At 50.0% G+C, this 25,601-nt stretch overlaps 1 protein-coding gene across 2 annotated transcripts in view; it reads right to left on the reverse strand.

Annotated features, from left to right (window-relative positions):
- Positions 1–13,440: 13,440 nt before the first annotated feature.
- The window catches only part of DOCK1 (dedicator of cytokinesis 1), a 530,116-nt gene continuing 517,955 nt past the window's right edge, over positions 13,441–25,601 (reverse strand). Inside the window, exons 50-52 of one of the 2 annotated variants that reach the window (XM_036828289.1) lie at positions 22,003–22,156; positions 18,683–18,834; positions 13,441–14,620 (exon numbers count right to left, since the gene is read on the reverse strand). In XM_036828289.1, the coding sequence (XP_036684184.1) occupies positions 14,525–14,620; positions 18,683–18,834; positions 22,003–22,156 (402 nt within the window). In that variant the 3' untranslated portion in view covers positions 13,441–14,524. The remainder of the gene's footprint in view (positions 14,621–18,682; positions 18,835–22,002; positions 22,157–25,601) is intronic. The other variant, XM_036828290.1, reaches the window with a different exon arrangement.

Consider the following 25,601-nt stretch of genomic DNA (forward strand, 5'->3'; position numbering starts at 1 on the left):
TAGGATTTTTTTTTCTTGTTATTATTGCTCTTGACATTGGTTTCTGCTGACTTCTTTCATCATTCCCATAAGTTTCTCATCACTTAGTGTGATGGTTTAACTCATTCAGCAACTATTAGTTGTGTATTTAATGTAGAAAGAGCCAGGAATGAGTAGCTAATGGGAGCCCAAGAAAGTTAAAGTAACTGAAAACCAAGCCAACTTTCTACGGGGTGAGCCATGTGGCCAGGGGCAGGTTGGACAGGGGTCCAGGCTCAGTTTGAACGGGGTTTAGAAAGAAGTGATGGGCATGGCCTGATGGACACAGGAGAGGAAGGTGTGCCGGGTGAGGGGGGAGAGTATGAGTCAAGGTGTGAAGTAGGGCTGTGTAGACGTGCAGACAATAGAGGGATGGGTGAGGCCCCGAGCCGGGATCCCGTCTTCCCAACCAGCCGTGACCGCCAGGGCCCTCTGCTGGCGGACTGTGTGCACTGCAGTTTGTCATGTGCAACACCTTGCAGGTTTCAGAGGCAGGCTGGCTCCGCCCCTTGTAAAATCCGACGGCCTGGCCGCAAGCGGGTCCAGCACAGGGCTGGAGCGGCTCCAGCCTTTTCCTTTAGGTCGCCAGTCGGCATGCTGTTCTGTCCTGGTCACCGAAGCCTCCGGCCCCGACACTGGCTTGGCTGGCCTTGGTTTCCAGTACTCTGCTCCCTCCTGGTGGGGCAGGGGTTCCTCCCCTGGGGCCGCCCCCCGCATTTACTCCCCGATGCATTGGGCCCAGAGCCTCTGTCGTACGTAGCCCACGTTTTCCCAAAGTGTGGAACCTGAGACAGGTAGTTTATTTGGGGACGTGAAATGCGCACACATAGGGGATGATGGAGCCGAACTCACCTGTCCCCCTCAGGGCCGAGCCTCCGTAAGGAAGTCCCGGTACACACACTGCGGAGCTCGACCACCTCTTCGCACGGTTGGTTCCTGGGCGCTATCACACACCACGAGGACGCTGGGTCTCTTCTGCCCTCGGAGCTGCTGCTGAGAGAAGGCCTTCTCCCGCGCCCCTGTGGCCGGGGTGGGTGGGATGGGGGGCAGGCCTTGGGAGGCGGGGGAGGGAGGTTGAAACCCGCACTGGGCCCCAGGTGGGTTTAGCACGTCTGCCTCACCTCCTGCAAACAGCCGGGGGTGGGGTGGAGTGGGGAGTCCAGCTTGAAGCCAGTTCGATCCGGCCTGAACTGCTGGGTCTCTGGTCAGCTTCCTCTCCTGTCAAGTGGATACAATCCTGTCTAACGAGGCAGAGGAAGTGTCTGGTGCAGCCGGAAATATAAAACAGATGATCTTTCTGTTTTAACGGCTATTTGTTAGCAGCCGTTTCTAAAGCATCTTGCGTGTGCTCGTGTGCACACATGCGGATGCGCACACACACACACACACGCTCTCAGACACTTCAGGTCACAGGAGATGAGCCACTGCAGCGTCTCCCAGGAGCTAAGCAGGGGTCTACTGAGTCTTCAGCTATTGCTCAAAGAAGCTGCCTCTCCCCATCATCTTCACCTACGAAGGGAGAGGAGTGGAGATGGCCGAAAGTTCCAGAACCACTCTCCTCACTCTATGCAGGGGGCACAAGCCCCCACGGGCCGCTCCCCCGGGCAGAGGTGTGCTAGGAGGAGCTGGGGCAGTGGGTCTCTCTGGAGCCCAGAAGCATTAGCTCATGCCACATTCCTTGTGCTCTTATTTTTAAAAATCCATCTTATTGAAGTATACTTGCTTTACAATGTTGTGTTAAATTCTGTACAGCAAAGTGATTCGGTTACACATATGTACACATTCTTTTTCATATTCTTTTCCATTATGGTTTATCACAGGATATTGAATAGAGTTCCCTGTGCTGTACAGTAGGACCTTCTTGTTTATCCATTCTATATATAATAGCTTGCATCTGATAATCCCAACTCCCACTCCATCCCTCCCCCACCCTCCCTCCTCCGCCTGCTCTTCTGAGGCAGCACGGGGAACGCATGCGCTGAGCGAAACACTACCCGGCATGCTGGCGTGGAAATGGGGACCTTCCTTTGATGGGAAAGACTTGGCCACATGGGATAATTATGATCAACTGAGAGTCAGAAAAGCCCCCAGTGGTTCCCCACTATTTCATTAATGTGCAATACCAATGAGGTGGGGCTGGAGTTATCAAGACCATTTGGGAAATTCACTGACAGGCGACTCAGTGCTTTTAGGACACGTGGGGCTGGGCTCCATCAGCCCCCAGAGAATGCCTTTATTTACCAGCCTGGGTCAAGCACAGGGTAACGGTGGTCCTGTAAGAGCCTCAGGCCATCCCAGACAACAGAAGACCTGCAGCCCACCCCCAGCATCCTCAGAGACAAGAGTGTTTCCTTGTATCCAAGTGTCTTCTTCCTCAAGAAAGAACACCCACCCACCCACGGCCGCGTGATGACAAGCCACTTCCAGTTACGCTGCCCCATCGCTTAATGCTCTACGTCAGGCAGAAATGAGAGCAGTGGAGGCCAGGCAGTTCTAAGAGGAAAATTGTTTCTTTAGTGCAACTGTGACCTGCAGAACAAGCGACCGCTCCCAGGGAAGCGACATAATGATGGGTCAGCAGGCACTGTAAGCTGCTCAGCAGCAGTGGGCACTGCCCTTGCACCAGCCTCCTGTCCTCGCCCATCCACAGTGCAGGCTGTCATTGGCTCAGGGACACTCCTCCCCTGACAAAGGCCACTGAGGCGTGGGAACAGAGTCTCTGCCCGGATAGCCTAACTTAGGAATTCCATCCAGGTTGGAATCCCAGCTTTTCCCCAGTGAACTCTGAGACGTTGGCAAAGAATCTTCTCAGACACAGCGGCCTCCACTGTAAAACGGAGTTAATCGTGGTGCCTACTCCCCTAGGTGCTGATTTCCAAAGTGAGTCAAAGGACAGCTGCTATTCACTGTGCCCAGCACTGACTGTACCTCACGTCACTTCACCTTCTCAGCCGCACAGGAGGTAGGGGACCAGGGAGTGTGCTTGCAGCTGGAAGTAACCAACGCCTAAGAGAGGAGGCTAAACGCAAAGCAAGCAGAATGAAAGAGTGACGAAGATGAGAGCAGAAATAAATGAAATACAGAGAGAAAACCAGTAGAGACAATCACCAAAACTAAAAGTTGGTTCTTTGACAAGAGATCAACAAAACTGACAAAGCTTTAGTGAGGTGGACCAAGAATAAAAGAGAGACGACTCAAAATACAAAAATCAGAAAGGAAAGGGGAGACATTGCTGGACCAACCTTGCAGAAACAAATATGCCGCTCAAAGAAGAAGCAAAAGCATTATTTCACATAATTGCAGGTCCAGAGGCAGGGCATGGGGGGATGACAGCTTAGCAATGTCATCAGGGACCCAGTTCTCTCTGTTTCTCCACTGTGTTCACCAAACATTTCTACGTCCCCTGCCTTCCCAGGACATGGTAGGATTACACTACCCATGCCCCACCCGCTCTTGACTTGCTTTGGTGAATGAAATGTAAACAGAACGGCCTGGATCACTTCTGGGAGCTTGTGTTGAGGCACGTTCTTTTCTCCACGCCCTTTCCCCTGCTGTGATGATTGTGGAAGCCAGTGTTGAAATGCAGCCTCCGTCTGCCTGGACTACCGAGCGACCACTGAGCGAGCAGGAGCCCCTTCTGCTGTGGGCAGGTCACGTAGCATGAGTGAGAATGACGTGTGTGTTGCTTTAAGCCACTTGGGTTTCAGGGTTGTCAGTGCATGCGGCTGATACACCATCTCCTGCACCAGCGCCACGCCGAGGTCAGTTTCCTTCATGATCACTAGAGAGCTATGCAATGGGGCCAGTGCGTCGTCATAATGGACAGCGAAAGCTTTCCCTTTCACATCCATCATGAGAGAACCTCCTCCCCAAGCATGAAAAATAAATATCTTGCTACGGTCTGATTGGGTCAGTGTAGGTTTCATGTCCGGCTCTGGATCAATAAAGGTTGCCAGGGGGATGGCCATGCTGATTGGCTGGCACTAGGGTCAGCTGAGGCATCCACCCCAGTCTCCAGTACATGGATTCATATTATTATTCATATTACTAAGCATGATTGATGATCATGACATGAGGCTTAGGTTATTAACTTGCTCAAGGTCAACAGCAAGCATGCAGCAGAGCTAGAATCGTACTCTGCTGCCAGGTTCCAGAGACAGAGTTCTTACCAGGTTGTAAGCCCCCCGAGGGGAAGGAAGAACTTTCATCTACTCATTCATTGCTTTATCCCCAGCAACTAGGAAACCAGACATGTGTTGAATGAATGAATAAGCTATGCTCCATCCACCCCATGGGGTGTTGAGAGGATTGAACGAGACGTTTGTGCTCTAGAGTCCATCGGATGCCTGGCTGGGCTTGGAGCAGGCCTGTGGGGAGTCATGGCCACATGTCACTCAACCATCTCACGTGTCAATTCCTCCTCCATAAAATGGAAAGAGAAATATGTTACTCCTCCTACCTACTTACAAGGCAATTTTGAGGATCTGATGAAATAATAAACATGAAAGTACTTTGGAGAACAAAGAAGCTAATAACAAAAATAATTATTATTATTTTATCTTATATCCAATAACAATTCATCAACATGATCATTTCTTGACCCACTACTAAGTGTCTCCAGGAAGCTGACAGAAGGGATTAAAATTTGGTGAAGATTTTTCTACTTGCCATTTCCCCAAACTCAAGATGGCATTTCCCATCCCACCAGAGAAGTCTGGAGCAAGTGATGGGAAAGGGTGAGTTTTAACCTTGCCAGAGAGAGGCAAGCTGGGGCATCTCGTGGGCATTGACTGAGACTTGCTGGGTTTTTTTTTTTTCTTTCTTTGGCTGCTCATTCTATAAGTCTGTGAAACTAATGGCAGGTTCCCCAGTGAGTACAAATTAGGTAGTGGTGCAGGGCAGTTAACCCCCTGATGCCACCCTAAACCAGTGGGAACCCGAGTCTAAATGCCCCCATGAACTCACTCTCAGGTCAGGTGTACCTAAGGGCTGGGGCATGAGGATAAGGCAAATCGTTGGCCACCAAAGGGGCAAGATGACTGTGAATGCTGGTCTTACACAGGGCAGGAGGACAAGGAGGGTTCACCGACTTGGCGAATTTCTACAGTTGACCTGAGCTCCGGCTCTAGAGCATGTGGCAGGCTCCTCCCTGCATCCAACCTGCCCCTTCCCCTGCGGAAAGAGCAAATGGTTTTTGAAGATATGGTACAAGGGACAAAGGCCCACAATGGAAACTGGGTGGCCAGCCATTCTCCATCTGCAGCAGGAGCTGAGGATTTGGAGTGGGTCCCACGGGTGCTGCCCCGAGTGGAGAGGAGGGATGTCCAGGGGGAGAAGGGGCGGTGGCTGGCAGGAAGGAAGCAATGATCCTCGAAGCAGGGGGGATGTCCAAGTCCTTCCATCACCCCTTCTCTGCCTTCACATGTGCCATAATCACATAGCGGGAACTAGTGGGGAGAGCACAGCCTTCTGAGCTCCTCCATGCCCACCCGGGAAGAGTCTCCGATAGCCAGATGGCCTATGTGGCCTTCAGGGGGGCTGACAGAACCCTGGGAACAGAGAGCTGAGACCTGGAAGGAGGAAAGACTTCCAAAAATGGAGAGAAAGACACCTAGAAATGCATGGACACACAAACATTTGGGGATGGGAAGGAGTGAGCTCTCCCAGAGGGTTCTAGAGGGAACTGGGAATGGGAGACGAGAGTGCAGGGGCACAGGTGCATCTGTGCTGAGGATAAAGGGTGACGGAGGTGGGAAGAGGGTATTTTGAAGCTGCTTTGCGGGGCTTTTCAACAACATGCCTGTTGCTCCTCCCCTTCCTTTAAACTCAGTAAATTTCTGCAAGACCATTGGCTTCAATTCTATTTTTCTATCCAAATGATGTTTCTTTGAATTGACTTTTCTCAAAGACTGAGTCACCCAAGGTCCTGGCCATGGTGTGAAGACCAGCCCTGGATGGGGCCCCTCCTGCGAGCAAAGGTAAGCACTGTCCAGCCTGGTGAAGAATGGTCCACACCTGCACTTAGCTGTCTTCTCTTTCTTTCAGCGTGGTTATCTGTGAGAGGTGATGTGAAATGATTGCTACCCAAATTATTGGCAGGATAACAGCTTTGAGTAATTAACACACACACAATGCGGTAAGGTACTGTAGCATGAAGAGTCATCTTCGGGAACTGCAGCTCTGGCTCGCAATAGCATCATTGTTAGAAAACTAACCGCAGCCCCGTGGGCTACTTTGTCATACTTGTAGAGAGAAAAATAAAGTGCCCAATAAAGCAGCCCGATCTGCTGCTGGTTTTTAGTACTGAGTTATGCTTAACACCAGTTGGGGGAGGCTTGGAGCCTTAAAAAAAATAAAAGACTCACCAATGAAACAGCCCATTTCTAATCCAAAGTGAGTTCTAAAAATGTCACCATCTAGAAAACCAGCTATGTGATGTTGGTAAATCGTATGACCATTCTGCGCCTTAGACCAGTGCCTTGTGCTTACTGGATTCACATTACACGTTCTGATGAGTAAGGAATCTTAAAACTGAGGATTTTGAGCCATATAAGCTCTAAGGGTCTCTCCTAACAACATTCTGGGACTTGTTTTCTCCATTTCTAAAACGTTAAGTCTGTGCCAGTCGAGGACGCCCCCATTTCCTTTATTCTGATGACAAAGCAGCCAGAAGGATGACCATGGTGAATTCGTCCTCCCTGGCACCATGGGTTCTGAAAATTTGAGGCTGCCTTGCAGAGAAGGCAGGCTCTGGATGCCCCGTTTCCTCTCTGCTGGCACATCGCTGACCCCGAACTGCTGGGAGCTGGGCCTGGAATGATTCCCGTATCACTGAACCTTCTCCCTAATTTATTTCGTTAGGCTTGTCTCAGCAAGGGGGACCAAGGTTCCTGGGACTGTACAGTTCCGTTCTTCAATTGTTGCATGTAATTCCCAGCGTTCCTGCCTTGGGGAGGCATCATCCAAGGGATGATCAAAGGAAGAAAGGCTGCAGCCACAGGCCCTATCTTCTGCCCACTTTGCCTTCAAGCTGCCAACGGAGCCTCCTTTGGAGGCCATCAACCCAGAGGAAGCAGCTGGCTCTTTTCTCCACGGCTAAAATATCAACAATATGGTCTTCCTTTCTATCGAAGAACCCTCATGTCACTAATGTGTCTGAAAAACTGAGAGATGAGTCTGATGTCGCTTTTCTGTTATGATAGCTTTGCCCTCCAAAGTTTACTTTTCATGTGAAAACACTTTAGCAAGGCAGTGAAAGCCCACGATGCTGTCTTCTGTTCCCTGCAGAGAAATCAAAAATAGGTAGTTTAAAAATAACCCTGCCTTTTCCAGGTAGCTCCTCACTCCGCATTAAGTGCCCTTCTCCCCAACGCAAGTGTTCATGATGCTAAATTAACTGTTACCAAGGACTTTAAAATAGTATAATGTATGCTAATTCAGAAATATTCCCGTTCCCAAAGTGATTATTTTTACCTCCCAAATTGCTGCACTTTTGCATCAGCAGCTGAGGAGTCAGGGCGCTGTGATCAAGCATCTTTCTGAGTGGCTTCTGGATTCCTGGTCATTTCAAATGCGTGGTTTCCACGGAGGCACACAGCTTGTGGACAGTGAGCTCTGGATGTGATCTGTCGTGGTTATGGGAGGAGGAGGAGGCCCCTGGCACTGACCGGTGCTGAGTGTCATCCCTCAAGGCCAGGGCAGCACAGGAAAAGCCGTCTGCTCCTGCCCAGGCCAGCATTGTGGGAATGGAGGGGCTCAGGTTTGCTTGTTGGCCCCTCCTGGGGGTGCCCATTTCTCCCTGCTCACCCCCCAAAAAGATCATCATGGACTCTTATGGTGAGGACACAAGCGCAAAGCCCACTGCTACTTTTGGGGGACTTTTTGCTTTCACTGAGATGCGGCCATGGTGAGGATTCGTCTGATGGAGTAAAGTTTAGGAGACCCCGTGGCCATACCTTTCATTTCTCTCCAGTCCTTTGAGGGAGAGTCCCACCTGCCCCCTACCCGGGGGGACACTGCTCATCTCTCCCTCCTATGGCATTTGGCTGTGACAACCATGGTTCCCCCATCCTCTTCCTCAGCGTCGATGCCTACCTTGCTTTGTCCCAATAATGGCCAAAGACTGAGTTGTTCAGGAAAGAAGGGAAGGGGAAGGAAAAGCAGCTTTATTTTTTGAAGCATGAAATCTCTGAGAAAGTCCCAATGGCAGGAATCAGATGCCCCTGGAATCACCTGTGGTGAGAAGCAAGTCCACTGGTGAGCTACGGAGGGAAGGGGGGAGCCCCCTGGGAAGCGAGATAGTGCTGCTGCCTCTTGGGTTTGTGACTCCACCAGAAGGCTCATCAAAGCCAAAGACGATGGGGGAGGGATAAATTAGGAGTTGGGGATTAACAGATACACACTACTGTATATAAAATAGATGACCAGCAAGGACCTACTATATAGCACAGGGAACTCTGCTCAATATCTTATAATAACCTATAATGGAAGAGAATGTAAAAAAAGAATATATATATTTATATATGTCTGCATAACTGAATCACTTTGCTGTACACCTGAAACTAACACAACATTATAAATCAACTATCCTCCAATAAAAAACTTTTAAAAAAGTCAAGGATAAATGGACTCCATGCTCCACATCCTCCATCATGTTCCATCATGGTACATCCTGTTCCATCATGTTCCACCATGCTCCATCACGTTCCATCCTGGTCTGTCACGTTCCATCATGTTCCATCATGTTCCATCCTGGTCCATCATGGTCATGTTCCGCCATGCTCCATCATGCTCCATCACGTTCCGTCCTGGTCTGTCACGTTCCATCATGTTCCATCATGTTCCATCCTGGTCCATCATGGTCATGTTCCGCCATGCTCCATCATGCTCCATCACGGTTTCTGTGGCTCCATTTAGCAGAGAACATGACATGGAGCCTGTGTGGATCCTCCCACGCTCAACACGGGCCCTGGGGTACACAGGACAAAGCCCAGGGTGCTCACAACAGCTTGGGAGCATAGGAAGCCCCCATCTGGATGCTGCCCAGTTCCTTGGCCTTCCTCAGCCTGCTCCTCCACACTGGACCCGCTCTGCTGGTTTTCTGGAAGTTCTTTCACAGTGTGGGGCTCCCCCTCATGTCTGGGAGGTAGCACACACTGCTTCTTCCCATCCCTGACCCTCCTCCAAGTCTGCCCAATTCTGCGCATTCTCCAGACGTCCCCCAAAGTTTGTGTGAAAGGCCCCTCTACTCTGCTCTGCCCTGCCCAGTGCTAACCACGTGTCCTTCAACAAACCAAATCCTACTTGGCTGTTGGCTCATTCATTCCCTCACCAGATTCTGAGATCCATGAGGACAGGACTGGGTCTCTCTCCTTCCCCATTGTGCAGTGTACCTGGCACGCAGCTGTAGACACACTCCAAAGATTTTATAAAACGGCACAACCAGTTAAGAGAAAGAATAAAGAACAGATGAAATTCAGCACTCCCCAATAATGAAAATAAACGTGAATTATTAGCAACAGCTGAACAGGTGGCAATAGGTGTACAAAACTAAAGGAGACCAGGGAGGCAAGGAAATGATGCTGTGAAGCTAGAAGAAGGAATGGGATTACTTCCCAGTGGTGGGAGAGGCACCACGATTGCTAGAGGATTGTAGGACAAATTTTGGAATCTTCAAATCTCACAAAGGTCGACAAGAGAAGAAAAGGGCAAGAGAGCACGGCCGCTGCGTGAGGCCACTTCCAGGACTGGCCAGCTCCAGAGCTAATGTTAGAGGAGCAGCACGAGCTGGTGCAACCGGCCGCTCAGGGAGAGGATGCAACTTGACCCGGAGGGGAGCCCAGACCGAAACTGGGTGGACTGAGATGAAGGGCGCCCCACACCCCTGCCGGGTCGCATGGGAGGGTCGCGGCCACAGCCTCACCATAGCTTAGCAGAGAAAATAATTCTGTTCCGAGTTTAAACAGGGAAATTCTTGGCCATGTGAAGTAGCCTCTTACACATGAAAGAGTAATGGAGGATGGAAGACAGCCGAAGGGGGAGAGAGGGAGACAAACAGACAGAGACAGGGAGATAAAGACAGACAGAGACAGGGAGATAAATACAGAGAGAGAGGGAGACAGAGACAGGGAGACAGAGATAGAGACAGAGACAGAGAGACAGACAGACACAGAGAGAAACAAAGACAGAGAGAGGCAGACAGAGACATACACAGAGAGGTAGAAAGAGAAAGACACAAAAAACAGGGACAGAGAGAGAGGGAGAGAGAGAGAGATAGAGAAAGACAGAGAAGAAAGAGAAAGATACACAGAGATGGAGACAGAGAGAGTCAGAGAAAGAGGATGCTCAGCCAGCCCCAGCGCCAGCCCCACGGAGGAAACCATTTGGACATTCCAGCTCCAGGAAAACAAACAACAGCATGGGCAGTTCGTATTGTCAGCGTGTGACTGAGGAAGAAACCCGTGCATGGCGGGGCCGAGTGGCTGTCTGGGGGCTCCAGATTCTGGACTTCTACCCGGTAGCTTTCCTCTAAAGTCTGCCACTTCACTGAAGGTGGTTTGCTGCCCCTTGTCTTTCCCATGAATTATCTTGTTTTGAACCTCTCATGACACGCTTGTATCGTGGTTCTCCACAGAAACAGAGCCAATAGGAGATACATATACAGAAAGAGAGAGATGTATTTTAAGGAATTGGCTCATGCGCTTGTGGGGTCTGGCACGTCCAAAAATGTGTAGGGAAGGATGGAAATGCAGGCGGGGTTGATGCTGCCCTCTTGAGGCAGAATTTCTTCTTCTCTGGGAATCCCCAGGTCTTGCTCTGAAGGACTTCGACTGATTAGACGAGGCCCACCCACGTTACAGAGGGTCACCTCCTCTACTTTAAGTCAGCTGATGGTCGATGTTCACCACACCTACCAGCAATACCTAGATTGACGTTTGATTAACCGGGCGCTAGAGCCTAGCTGAGTTGACCCATAAGACGAACTAACCATTGTAGGTCTTTTGTCCAGGGCTGACACAGTATTATCAACTCAGTTATAACAACTGAGTTGTTATTATAACAACTCAGTATTATCAAAATGAACTCTGCTGTGCCCCCCGTCCCACACAGTTCTTTTTCGCCTCCCCTCGCAAGCTTGGGCCACTCACTGCATGCAGGCCTTCGCAGGACCTGTGAAGGGTTATTGGCTCACCACGTTTCCTGTTACCATCATCACCAACTAAACAGTAGAGTTTAAATAATTCAGAAAAGGCAGATTGCAAAAAAAAAAAAAAAAAGTAAAAGTCCCCAAATAGACTTTAAAAAGTAAGTAAAATACTAAAAAGTAATTAGAACTAAAAAGCAAAAGCCAAAATCCATTACACCAACAAAGACTTTGGTGAGCATAAAACATAAAGTCCAATGCCATTAAAAAAAAAAAAAAATCCAGAGCCGAAGATAACAAAATCTGCAAAATCTGTACGGAATTGAAAGAGATCAAATCTTTACATTAAAGAATAATCTTAACATTGATTAAAAAATAATTTTTTAAAATATAATACTAGGAAGCAATCTTCAAGCACCAAGGGTTGTTTTTCAATAAGAAAAAATTTTTACACTTGTAAGACATAGCTTATATACTATCTTCTTTTAATAAAGATTTTGGGGAAAGCACATGTTAAACTGAATAGTTAAAGATGGATTTGTAATACACGAGGAAGTATTGTGAAAGACAAAAGAATAAAACCAAATTTAACTGAATGTGTGAGAGCTAAATTTGGCTTTGAGCTTCCTGGCCATCAAAGCAAAAATAGACAATAAGACCCTCACCATTCCTGTTTTAAAGCAAGTATTCTCAACGAGGCAATATCACCCGAAGGTGATGAAAATTGGTTCTTGGGGAACAAAACAATAATCTTACTTTGTCAATGTAAAAAGCAGAGATAGTCATAAAGTATGTAAATAGATGTATAGTATATCCGTACTGTTAAAACTTCTTGAGGGAATGATTAGAAAAAAAAATGTCTAAAAAGACTCCTGGGAGGTAATTATGAAAAAAGGTTGAGAAACACTGTTTCTGAGTAAAAGGAATACATTAGTGCATCTAGAGAGGCAAGCTGTCCCGTCGAACCTCCTTCTAGAAGGAATGTCTCCAGAAGACACTTGATGACACAGAGGTCAGTTTCTCCTTGACTATAGTTTTGTAGCCCATGTTGATTTAAAAGGTAAAAAAAAAAAAAAAAAAAAGTGTCTGCCTAGCTTGAGAAGTTCACTTTTTGTAAATATACTTTCATATTTGTATTAGGAAATTTCTGTAACACCTGTAAAAAGTGTCCACTTTTCCTTTCCTAACTGTTGTGTTTGCCATGTACCTGGCAGCTCTGGAGGCCAGCGTGGAACTTCCGGCGGCTGGGGAGATGGGGACATGGTGGCGGGGGGCAGGGGGCGGGGGGGGACCCGGGCGGAGTGTGCAGTCCAGGGATCATCCAGGGAGACTTCCTGGGGGATGCGGTGGTGCAGGGCAAGAACTAGAACCCAGATGCTGTTCTAGAATAAAAACAACCATTGCCATAGGGCCAGGAACTATTTTTATAAATTTCAGCTAGAGCTTCCGTGAAGTGAAATACTGACTATCCAAATATCACCCGCGGCCAGAGGCTGGCCCCTCCCAGGTGGGTGTGCCCCTGCAATTATTTTAGGATGGTGGATAATATCTGGTTTCTAACATACTCAATGGAGCACGAATATTCATGTTGGTCAAAGAGTAAAAATTCAAGAAGAAAAAAATTCCATATTCACGTGTGTCTAAAATTCCCTGGGGGGTGGACTGGATATTTACAAGTTCGAATAAACTGGGGACCAGCCATTGAGCCAGAGAAGGATCCTCCAAGCCTCCTGGGGGTTCCGCAGCAGCCTCCTTCGAGGCCTGGTCAGAAGGGGCAGAGTCACACCCTTGTGTTTATAACCAGGGACACATTTGGATGGAAAGCAGGACCCCAGCGCCTTCTTTGTTTCTTGCCACCTAAGATTCAGAGAAAGCTAAGAAGTCTGATGCCTCTCAAGTGCAATGACACACCCCAGTAAACAAAGCCCTCTCTCAAATTAGCAGCTGAAAAGGCTAAAAGGAGATGTAAATAATGTGCAGCCAGAGGGCCCGGGGGTTGGGTTGAGGGGAGAAAGCTCCAGCCTTCGCTAGGCTCAGGTCTGCTCTGTCTGTAAGGACATGCAAAGACGCACGCAGAGGCATGTGGGTGCTGTCTATCTGGCCTCCAAGTCAGAGACAATTAAACACAGATGATTAAGACCGGTGTTTGAGAAGGATGCACATACAGATAAACGTGCGTCACAAAGCTCTTTAAGAAAGCAAAATAGAAAACAGCGGCTTTTAGATTTTACATCAAGGGATAAAAACATAGTATGTCAGACACTGCGAGTCTTTTTAAATGACATTTTATTTTTCGTTGTCACGGATTAACTTTCGAGCCTACTAGAAGAATATCATGATTATAGTGAATAAAAAAATATAGATGATAGAATAAAAATATTAGGTTATACTAAGTTAGTTTTTTTTCTTTTTTTTTTAAATCATTGTCGACAATGATTTTTAGGACGAGCTTTGGGGAAAAAAAACCCAAGAAAATTTAATTTGGGTTTTTTTTACACTTCCCTCAGTTAAACGTTAAGAACACATATTGGGAACCATTTGCGGACATGTATTACAATAAACAGAAGGACCACAAAAATTAAAACAAGTTCTAAAGACCCTCATATATACAAACTTCTGTACAGAATGAGCACAAGAAGAATTCACCCAATTAAAACCATCTCCTGTGGTCTACGTTTTGTTTTTTGAAAAGGAGAGAAAATCGATCTGCCTATACTCATTTATTTTTCCACTTGATCCCAGTATTTTTAATGGTGTCTCCACTCCATAAATTAGTAACTGCTCAGTAGCGGAGAAATATCCTATTTTAAATTATACCCAAGGAAATCAGGAACTTCCCTGAAAGGGCTGACCTTAGTTGCCTGATGTAAGTTGAAGGGACACTCAACCAACAAAAAGTCACACCACCAGGTGCAGCCAGGAGGGTTTGATAAAACATCCTGCAAGAGTCAGCCGGGGTTTGGCCTCGAGAGATGAGGGTCCCTAAGCTGTTACTACACAGTTCTGCAGTGAAGGCCTAAGCTCTCCTTACTGCGCTCCACTCAGGTCAACTGGCCTCTTTGCTAATGCGTCATTTGGCACAAAAAGAAAGGACTTCTGGGCAAGACTTAGGCTCTCTCAAGACGGACACACTCAGAAGCCTCCGACTTTGCTAAACATAAAAGCACGTCCCAGGCCCGTATCCACCTCGCTCCCCAGTGCTAAAGCCCTCTCACTCCGTGGCTGGAGACGAACTCCTGTTAAGGAAAAGCAATTGCACTAAACATCAGACATCACAGGCCCAATGAGGTAAACGCCAGGCGTGGGAGAAGATGCGGAGGGAGAGGAAGGATACCAGCTCGCTCTCCAGCGGCCGCTGCGCGTTCACTGCACGATCCCGGAGTCCACCGACGTCTGCTTGCGCGTCGTCTTGGGAGGCGGCGGTGGCGGGGTCTTGCTGGGCAGCGGAGGGGGGAGATGCTGGAAGACAGAAAACGAGGGAGACTCCAGGGGGGCTCTGAGCCGGCGGGGTAAGGCGGTGAGGGCAAGTCGACCTGCAGCCCTGGGTGGGAACTGCCCTCTCCTCGTGACTCGGGGCCGGCAGGTCGGCCGCACTCAGGACCGCGTGGCTGTGGCCCCGGCCACTATTTCACACGTGGTATGTCACACGTCTGCACAGCCCCTGAGACGTGTAACCGCTGCTCTTTGGGTGGTGGTTTTAAATCCACGTGCTGTTGACCTAAGGGCCCCTGGAAATGGACCGGGTTCAGAAGCGGGCAGTTGAAATGGTTAAGGACAAGTGAATGTGGGCAAAGCAGGACCCAGGGCCAGCCAGGCAGCCTGGCCATGTCACAGCTGAGCCTCCCGGGGTGAGGACCACCCAGAGGTCCCTCCTCATGCCCCCTGAAGATGCCCCGAAATGGTTCAGGGACAAACAAGTCCTTGGAGATGCTCTCCATGGGTGGGTGGGTGAGAGGCCTGCTTTGCTCTCAGAAATGGAAAGGCCACATGAGAGACGGTCAGCGAGTGGGTGATGGTGGCACCTGCGGCCACCATCCAAGTGACCCGTTGACAAGGTAGTTTCTCATCCACAGTCTCTTCCCAAACTGTAAACAGAGGAGGATGAACAAGGTTAGGGGGATGTTTAAATTCTTCATGAGGGGAGCACAGTTTATCAAGAAATGGGTGCAGTTGTGTTCTAATAAAAGTTTATTTACAAAGACAGGCGGCGGGCTGGACGTGGCTTATGGGCCACAGTTGGCCTTAGGTTCTCAAGAATGGATTTACAACCGTAACGGCGATAAGAGAAACGGGATGTACCTGTCAGGGTGTGAATGATGGAGGGCAGCTGGTGGCCTTGCTCTTGGTGGGCACGTGACACGCACAAGAGGTCAATGTGTGTTGACCACATACATAAAGAAATGAGTGAACAAATGAATGAATGAGTGAATGAATGAGCAGAGGAACAAATAAACAGACCAGGATAAGTGGGCACACGCCACAGGTAGAACACACCAGAAGGAGATCACAAAGCACTGGCCTCTAACTAAGGCTGAGAGTGGATTGTTAACAGCCTCTCAGGGGAGGTCCACATTTAGCTCAACGTTGAGAAAAGAAGTTTCAAGGACAGAACAGTGACGAAGCCGCGTCTTAACTCATTGCCCAAATTTCCTCCTGATTCTGAGACACACACAAATACTAAAGTGATCTAGGGCTTAAGAGAGAGAAGAGAATCCATGTGGAAACACAGAACTGATGTAATGATATTTAGACACTGTAACCAGGCAAGTAAAAGAACAGACTTGTAAATCTTTTTAAGTTGGTACGAACGGTCAAAAGAAAGACCGATTTCCGGCTCTGATGAGGCAGCTGCTTGTTGACACGTGGAAGTCAACAGCGCGGGCCGGTGTGAGAGGCGCGGGCCTGGGCCACGGTCACAACTGCCCTCTGTGCCAGAGACGTGCATGGTGGGCTCGTCACCACTGAGCGGCTCGAGAGCTCGGACGACCGGTCGTAACAGCCATTTTGAAAGAAGTGACAGATTAAAGTGGCAACTAGAGAGAGAGTTGACTACAAGCCCGAGGCTGATCAATGAGAGTGACAGGAGGACATGGGTCAGCCCCCATGGAGGGCGAACCGATCATGATCCCACAACAGCTCTTGGGGCCTGAAAGGGAGGCACCCCTGGAAACCCAGCTGCTTCCAGAGATGACACCCGAACCCACAGGCATGCCTCCTGAAGGGGTACTCACGCTGCAGGTAGGTCAAACAAGACACCGACAGCAAGGCGACTTGGGAAATTAATCTCATGGAACTCACACCCCTTTATAAATGGAACCGAAGCTTGTGCATGTTTGTCCTTCCCCCAACAGCGGTGGCAGCAGAACTCAGATGATGTGTCCCAGAAACCGAGACCATCAAATGTTGCCCCTGAATTGATTTGTAACAAAAATGGACTCGCTCACACTTCCAAGTTCAGAATTTTCAGTGTAGGGAGACCTGGGGGACACTCTTGCTTTTCCGATAAAATAAAGATATGAAAATCAGGATGGAATCAGTTAACTACACTGTTAGGAAAACAACACCCCAACCAATCAACGGTCTCTCTCAACTCCCTGCGTCTCTTTTTATTCTAACCTGTCGTGCAAATCTGCGGGAAGGGTCAGACTTACATTTCCTTAGTTGCTACAAACTGTTCCAGCTTCCTAAAAAGCCATCATGGGGCACCTGGTCCCTTCTCCGGCCGGTCCCCCATCATGGAATCTCGAGGGACAGAGGGCTGATCCGAAGGGCACTGCAGCCTCGGAAGGACAAACCATCCCTTCAGCACCAAAGAGGAAGCCCCACTGCTTGTCTGGTTTTCTTACGCAAAAGGAATAATCGAATAAATATACTGTCAATATATCCCCTCTTTCTTCCGCTCCTCTCACAAGAAGGTAATAAACTTGCAGAAAGCTCAGTGAAAAAGTCTCCATTAAAAAAAAAAAAGAAAGAAAAAAGAATGTAGGATTTATACTGTTTTAGAAGGGGAAAAAACACACCTTGCTGTTATGAAAAGAATCGTGGCCACGTAACTACCTCACGTCTTCGACGTTCTACAGGAGTTCTGTTGCCGTGTAATTACGTTATAGAGGGTGACCAGCTGCACGTGAGATCGGGGATATTCTACTCTTCAGCCTGCATGGCTTTAATTTCATTAGGCTGTGAATAGCATGGCTGGGGGAGGGATGAACCTGGATGCGGATCTCCCGGCGCTGCTGGGTCATTTCACGTGGGCACGCGGACCTCTGCACACAGCCGGGCCAGTGAACAAAGGAGAGGCCTGTGTGACAGCAGCCTTTAGAAGCAGGAGAGAACGCGGGGGGATCTCAAAAGAATGTTTCTAGAGCCGTGAGCCGGTAACAGAGGCACGGGTTTAGGTGTTTTTTTTTTGTTTTTTTTTTTTAAATGTAGCTATATATATATATATATATATATATTTTTAATTAATTAATTAATTAATTAATTATTTATGGCTGTGTTGGGTCTTCGTTTCTGTGCGAGGGCTTTCTCTAGTTGTGGCAAGTGGGGGCCACTCTTCATCGCGGTGCGCGGGTCTTTCATTATTGCGGCCTCTCTTGTTGCGGAGCACAGGCTCCAGACGCGCAGGCTCAGTAATTGTGGCTCATGGGCCCAGCCGCTCCGCGGCATGTGGGATCCTCCCAGACCAGGGCTCGAACCCATGTCCCCTGCACTAGCAGGCAGACTCTCAACCACTGCGCCACCGGGGAAGCCCGGTTTAGGTGTTTTTTTCAGACTTTTAGCTGACGTTTGCATAAGTAGGCAGGCCCAGAGGCCAGAGCAGTGAGCACGTAAGACAAGATTAGTGAAGGTTTCCAAGGGGGGACCAGCCTGGGCACCAGTGTTGACGAGGGTTCGAGTTGGCTGACCATGCTCGCGGCAGCCAGCACCCCGAATCTAAACGGGGTGGGGTAGGCTTCAGGGCTAGAGGTGTGGCTAGGGATGGGTGGCCTTGGGGAACAGGGTTTGCCCAACCTTGCTTCTCCTTTGCAGATTCTCTGTGCAGCAAGTGCCTGTCCCCACCCGGGAGTGGCCGGTGCGAAGGCGGGCTGCCTGGAGGAACTGCCGGGACCAGGGCTTCTCAAGGGCAAGGCTGGTGTCCAGGAGCACAGGCCCCCCACCATGTGTGGCATCGGCCAGCTTCTTAAAAAGTCAGACAAACCTCTTCATACAAAAGCTACTTCTCAACACCACACTTTCCTAAGAAGTGCAGTGACCTCCAAGGTCACGAGAGTGGCCCTTCGATCCACGGGCTGGAGTTCTTCCCCCTTTGCCTTGTCCTGTGGCCCCCGTCGGAAAGTGCGTCCCTGCAGCGAGGACACAGAACGACAGACCACACGCGCCGGCGTTCCAACCACTGTGACCTCTGCTCAGAATCACATCTCGGCTTGCCCGGAGTAAACACATCAACACCAGGAAGGAGGGGCTTCTACCTGGTGCAGAGAAGGATGTGAGCAACCCCCTCCCCGAGTCCTGACTTACCCTCTGGTGAGGAGGAGGGGGCAGGGGGCTCGGCAAGCCCGCCAGGTCCAGGTTCTCGGTCAAGGTCCCGTAGTCTGCGCTGGTGCCTTTGAGAGGCAGAGGGGGCGGAACCTCAGCCACGTCCAGCCCAGTCATGCCGTTCAGCTCCAAACCTGGGAAACAGCGTGGATGAGAATCAAACCCACACCCCCAGCAGGCGTGGACACACACACGGCGGCTCTGTGCCCTCTCAGGAGTGGCAGGGAAGCGGGAACCCCTTCTCCTCCCAGAAATGCTTGTCAACAGGGCACAGAAGAGAGCAGAGAGGGGCAGAGAAGGCCAGGGGTGGCATCGCCTCCGAAGGGCATGCCCTAGAAAGAGAATACCAACTATCACGAGATGCCTAAAACCTGAGCTTAAAGGACAGATCAGACCACTGGAAAAACAGCCATGTCGACCTGGGACCCTTATTTATTTATTTTATTTACTGTTTATTTATTTACTTACTATTTATCTATCTATTTATTTATTTATGCATGCTGCGCCTTGAGGCCCGTGGGATCCTAGTTCCCCAATCAGGGACCGAACTCGGACCCTCGGCAGTGAAAGCACAAGTGTCCCAACCACTGGACCGGCCAGGGAATTCCCAACCTGGGACCATTCTGATCCCTCCTAGGCCCCTCTGCCTTGGTGGCATCTACACAGCTTGGGGGTCACAAGGACTGTCTACGCCCGGAGATTTCAGAGCCCAGCCGGGACGCTGCACCAGGCGTCCTGCAGTTATGAGCCGGAGAGCTTCACTAAAGCCAAGTCTAATAACACAGCTCACAACCAGCCACCTGCCTTGCAAAACTCTCACACCAGGAAAAGCCAACTGTATGAAATGCAGTTATTAGCAGTAGCAGCCGCTGCGGCTGGTGCTTTAAGTAAGCCAAGGGGAAGTACCATTTTTAAAGCGAACCAAAAAGGAGCTGTTTTCAGACAGAGGAGTGATCATTAAGGTAATATACCTTCTCAGCCTTTGTTGAGACTCTTAGAAATAATTTGTTTGTCATTTATGTTAAAGAGAGAAAAACTGACATTTTTGTTGTTGGGTCTCTTCTAAAGTTTTCCCCGATGATGCATCTGATGAAAAACCCTTCACTAGGAAAGTGCTTCCTAGGAAGAGTTGTGTCAATTTATAAGGAAGTCTTGCAGTTGAATCCAGGAGCAAGAAGGTGGTCTCTGATTGAATGACTGCCCTCGTGACTGGTTGTTTTTATTATGGTATTTATTTAACATTTACCATTTTAACCATTTTTAAGTGTACAAATCAGTGGCATCGACCACATTCACACTGTTGCACAACCATCACCACTATCAATTGTATCACCCCAAACGCAAAGGCTCTACCCTGAAAGTGATAATTCCCCCTCCGCTCTCCCCCCAACCCCTGATAACCTCGAATCGACTTTCTGTCTCCATGAACTTGATTATTTCAGCTATTTCATATACCTGGAATCATATACTATTTGTCCTGGCTTATTTCACTTAGTGTTTTCCAGGTTCATCCATGTGGTAGCATGTACCAGAACTTTTTTTTGTAATGGCTGAATCATATTCTATTGCAGGGTATTTCTCTGGATGCACATTTTAGTTTAACTATTCACAAACTGATGGACACTTGGGTTGTTTCCACCCACTGGCTGTTGTGAATGATGCAGCTATGAACATTCGCGTGCAAGAATTTGCTTGAGTCCTTGTGTCCAAGTCTCTGGGGGTAAATGTCTAGGAGTGGGCTTGCTGGGGGTTATGGCGATTCTATGTTTAATTTCAAGGAACCACTGAAGTGTTCTCCACAGCAGCTGCAGTGGTGCCTGTTTTTAGCTATTTATAAAAAAAATTAAAATATTTTTGAAGCAGATCACTGGTTATATATAGTGCAAGGATGTGGAACTAGGACACACCAGGAGACCATCGACCTTCCGGAGCCCAGAAACGCGGGGCTCTCTCAGGCTCATCACTGTGGCAGCCCTGACTCCCGACCAGATGGACCATCTCCAGATTCCGCTGTCCCCTTGCGGCAACAAGAAACCAGGTGCTGAGGACAACTCTTTGCTGACCTGCACAAGCCACTCCTCAGGCTGGTGTGCCCCGTCCCCCCTCCCTTCTTTTTTTTTTTAAGATTTTTTTGATGTGGACCATTTTTAAAGTCTTTATTGAATTTATTTCAATATTGCTTCTTTTTTTTAATGTGTTCTGGTTTTTTGGTCACGAGGCATGTGGGATCTTAGCTCCCCAACCAGGGATTGAACCTGCACCCACTGAACTGGAAGGTGAAGTCTTAACCACTGGACCGCCAGGGAGGTCCTCCCCATCCTCCTTCTCCGGCCGCCCTCGTTCTGCTGCTGCCCTCACTCCCTGCCACTTTCTTCCTGCCAGGATGTCGCCTCTCTGGCCGGCCTGACTTTAGTGGCGAAAAGCCGGGTACCACTTGCAGTGGGTTCCACGGCATGTGTCCACAATTCACACCCACCCAGAACCTCAGAACATGACCTTCTTTGGAAATAGTGTCTTTACAGACGTATTAGTTAAGGATCTCGAGAGGAGATCATCCTGGATTTACGATGGGCCCTAAACCCAATCTCCAGTCTCCTGTAAGAAGAGGACAGAGCACAGAAACATGGAGAACAAGGCCTGGGAAGAGGGGGGAGGGATTGGAGTGATGCGTTGACAAGCCAAGGAACGCCAAGGACTGCCGGAATCCACCAGAAGCTGGAAGAGGCACGGGCAGATTCTCCCTCTGAGCCTCTACACGGTAGCAAGGCTGTTGATACCTTGATTTCAGACTTCTGGCCTCCAGACTGTGAGACAGTAACTTTCTGGTGTTTTAGGCCACCAAGTCTGTGGTGATATATCGAGCGGCCCTAGAAATCGGGCAAAACTGGAAAGTAAGTTCTACCCTTAGCCCCTCAGCACAGCCTGGCAGGGCTTCTTTCCTTCCCATTCCTCCTGGACACAAAAAGGCCCACAACCCCCCACCCTGCCCCCCTGGGCTGCATTATCTGGTGACACGAAATGGGGGACATTCCACATGCCTCTCGAGTTACCCCCAGCACACAGGAGGTCTGGAGAGCTGAACGGGCCCCATGCTTTCCTCCCAGGGAGCGCAGGAGCCCAGGACTGGGCTTTGGCCTGATTTGCTTTAGTCCCCGGGGACATTCCCAGGAAGTCAGGTGCTCGTCAAAACTCTCACCATCTGCTGGACAGAGAGGGTGGGTCTAACTTTACAGACTTCGATCGAGGGGGAGGTCACAGAGCAACAACGTCAGGAATTCAAATACGGACAGTGTCCCACTTACTAGACTGCAGGCTGAAGCTGAGCTTGGCCCTCGGTGTGACCGGAGGAGGCGTGTGCTGGGAGGACGGTGAGGACGGCGACACCGAGAAGCGCCTTTCACTCCCCATGACGTTGATCACCTGGCTCTTCGGTCTCTGGGGCCGCAGGGGACTTATCTACATCAGAGGGACGGAAAGAGCATAGTTAGGATCTGTCATGGGCTAAGTTGTCTCACTGCAAAAATTCCTATGTTGAAGTCCTAATCCCTCAGTACCTGCGAATATGACCTTATCTGGAAATAGGGTGTCTGCAGATGGTCAAGTTAACATGAGGTCGTTACAGGGGCTCCTGATCCAATATGACTGGTGTCCTTATAAAAGGGGGAAATTTGGACCGTGACCCATGCACACAGGGACAGTGCCACGGGAACATGAAGGCAGAGATCAGGGTGATGCTTGTACAAGCCAAGTGAGGCCATAGACTGCTGGTTGACCGCCAGACGCTGGGGAAGAGGCCAGGAACAGATGCCCCTCACAGCCTCAGAGGGAACCAGCCCGGCTGACACCTTAATCTTGGACGTCCAGCCTCCAGACCGTGAGACAATCAATCTCTGTCATTTCAGCTGCCCAGCCTGTGGTACTTTGTTACGGCAGCCCTGGCAAACTGATACAGGCTTCATAATAATCTCCTTACCCACTCTGGGGTTGATGTCACATCACATGTTTCCTGGACATAAATGTAATGTGTGCCATTCAGTGGGGGTGAGAGCACACAGGGAAAGCTCCAGAGGGTCACAAGTGGACTCAACGACCTGCTCAGTGACCAGAATGCCTCAGGCGCCTAATTTCTTGGTCTTTCTTGGCAGGTATGTGAAAATCTAGAAACTTGTTGAAGGATTTCCTTTCTTCATCTCCTGTTTCTTCTCTCATGCTACGCTATTACTGAGTAGGAATTCTTTCCACTTATTCATTGCATTTTTCCTCCCCATCTCTGACTTTCAGATGCACTTGACTCTTCCCACCTAAGCCTTTTCCTGCATCTGTAACATCGGGGTGTTTTATTTATCTATTTCTTACAACCTGGTCTCAGATCATTAGGCCTGGGGGAACACAAGCGGTTCAAAATACTCCAAGGTAGGAGTAATTAGGAAAGTTATTAACCCAGCTGAGAAGGAGGAATCAAGATTTCCGCTCCAGGATGGGCAGGGCGGGAGGGCAGGGCTCTGGGCCTGGTTCCGGGGGCTTGATTCCTGGGCCTGCTGGTGAGGGTCAGCTGCAGAGCCGGTGGGCGGCAGCATGTGCCTCTAAGTGGTCTGCAAAGGCAGGACCTCCCTGGAGGCTACTGAGGCTGGAAGGAGGGGAGGAAGGCTTAAGCCCTTTGGTAAACGGGGGACTGAGGGAACACTGGCCAACAGGCTGACTTCCAGAACTATCCCATGCCAATGAAGGAGATACCGGAGACCAGGTGTCATCCCTCATCTGCAGAAACCGATGAGTTCCCTGCAGCTCAACTGCTGCGGGAGGTCTGGGACAGCCTGCCGAGCTCGGGCTTCTCCTCGGGTGCGTGTGTATGGGGGCTGGAGACGGGGATTCAGGGATTGCGTAGGTGCTCCTGCCATCCTTCCCACCCCATCCCATAAGTGCACATTCTGACGACTCGGGGAGCAGAGGACATTTTACTGGTGAGATGCAAATTGCACGTGGAAGGCGCCCCTCCTGCCCCAGGCCGACTCTGAGAGGCTTAGCTAGAGGTCATGAAATTGTTGACGATGCAAACTCAGGCAGGAAGCCGAATCCAGCCCCGTGGAGGGAACAGAGAAAACCTCTGCAGAAGCACGAGGCGGCCAGGTGGGCGCACAGAGCAGGGCAAGCCCAGCGCCGCCCCAGGGAAAGGGGCTACCGCCACCACTCAGTAACCCTCCCTCTCACGGGCCCCACCAGCCCACCTGCTCTGTCCCGCAGCACCTGGCCGGTCCCAGGCACACGGAGGCTTGAATAGGAAACTCCAGGTGCCTAGCTGGACTCACAGACCTTGCCAGCAGCTGTAACCCGAGGACAGACTGGTACCTGGGCTGGACAAGAGCAGCTAGTCTGCCTCCAGTGAGAGGTCAGGAGGCCTATAGCCCCTGCAGCTGCAGCGGTGTTTATTCTGAGACTCCTCAGAGGCCGACAGCGGGGTCAAGGTTCTGTGCTCTGACCCTGTGGGTTCTTGTGGACTGGCTGAGGGTAGCCCGGGCCAGCCACGGGGGGCGGGGTGCACTTTGTGCTGAACTCAGCCCATCTTCGCGGGAAAGCAGGGCCACGGCGGGGAGGGACAGACTTACACTGTGATGATGGCTGAGCCTGGCACGTCCTTTCCCTTCTCTGCACGCAACTTAATTCTGTTCAACTCTGCCACGTGGCTCAAGTTCTCTGAGGCCCTCAGTTTTAACATCTTAAAGTGGCGCTTAAATTAAAATGTACGAAAGACTTGCACAGGGTCTGCACTTAGTAGATATTCAAAAAATGCTGCTGTTCGTTCCCCCACCCAGTGATGGTGTCTGGACTCCAGAGAGAGGGGGGTGCCGGCCAGTCCCAGCAGGGTCGCTGGCCTCCCAACTTTCCAGAAGAGTGGACAGAGCACAGGGGGCAGGGGCGGGTTCATCAGAAACCTCTGGATCCCACTGCGTGAGGTTGCACCTGGGCACTTCATGCTAGCCTGTGGCCAGTCCCGCCCCGGGCCCTACACCCTGGGCCACCTGCACTCTGCAGTGAAACACCAAAGCCCAGCTGCAGTCCGAGCTGTGTCCAAAGGCCTCGCGAGGGCATCTGCCTTCACGGAGAAAGCGTCGTGGCTCTGGGGTCTCCCTTCCACCTCTAAACACCCAAGCAGCATGTGACTGCTGGTCTCCATGGCATGCGGTCTGGATGAAACATACCCTCTGGTATTCAAGATATAAACAAGCAGTGAAGCATATCTTATTAAACGGTGGTCCCACCTGAGTCCTTTGATAAGCAACCCTTCAGTAACAGCCGGGACAGGTCATGGACTCCCTGCCCAGGGCAGGCACTTTCTTGGCCACCGTACAGGCAAACGTCCATCCATTTTGAGGGGGAGGCAGCTCTAAGCCTGACTTAACCTTTGAAGCTGATGGCCTCGGAGAGCCTCTTCTTTATTTTGTCTCCAGTCTACGAACAGCACGTCCTGAATACAGTTCACCCCAGAAGCTGTCTGTGCCTCATTTTAGCCCCCAGACTCCAAACGCTGCTATGCACTGCTGGGCCCAGCCCTGGGAGGAGAGCATGCTGCTTGGGTTTCAGTGCCATCACACAACCCCAGACTCCGGAATGAACGAGATTCCCTGGGATCCATCTTTAATGTCAACTCACCAGCACGTGTCATGTTAAGTCCCTGAAAATCCTTCTGAAAGATGGCCAAGGGATTTAGGCATGGAGCACATGAGGCTGGGAGGATAACATGGGCCTGTGTACAGCTGGCACAGCCCAGCGGGAAGGGGCTCTGGGACGCTAGCTGAGCAGATTATAACATTTGGGCAGAAACGGTGGCTTAGTGATTTCTGGTCAGGAAGGGGCAAGGGAACAGCGTTAGCTGGCCCGCAGTACTGCTCTCTGACAACAAAAG

This window comes from Balaenoptera musculus, chromosome 16, assembly GCF_009873245.2.
Source record: "Balaenoptera musculus isolate JJ_BM4_2016_0621 chromosome 16, mBalMus1.pri.v3, whole genome shotgun sequence".
Taxonomy (NCBI): Eukaryota; Metazoa; Chordata; class Mammalia; order Artiodactyla; family Balaenopteridae; genus Balaenoptera; species Balaenoptera musculus.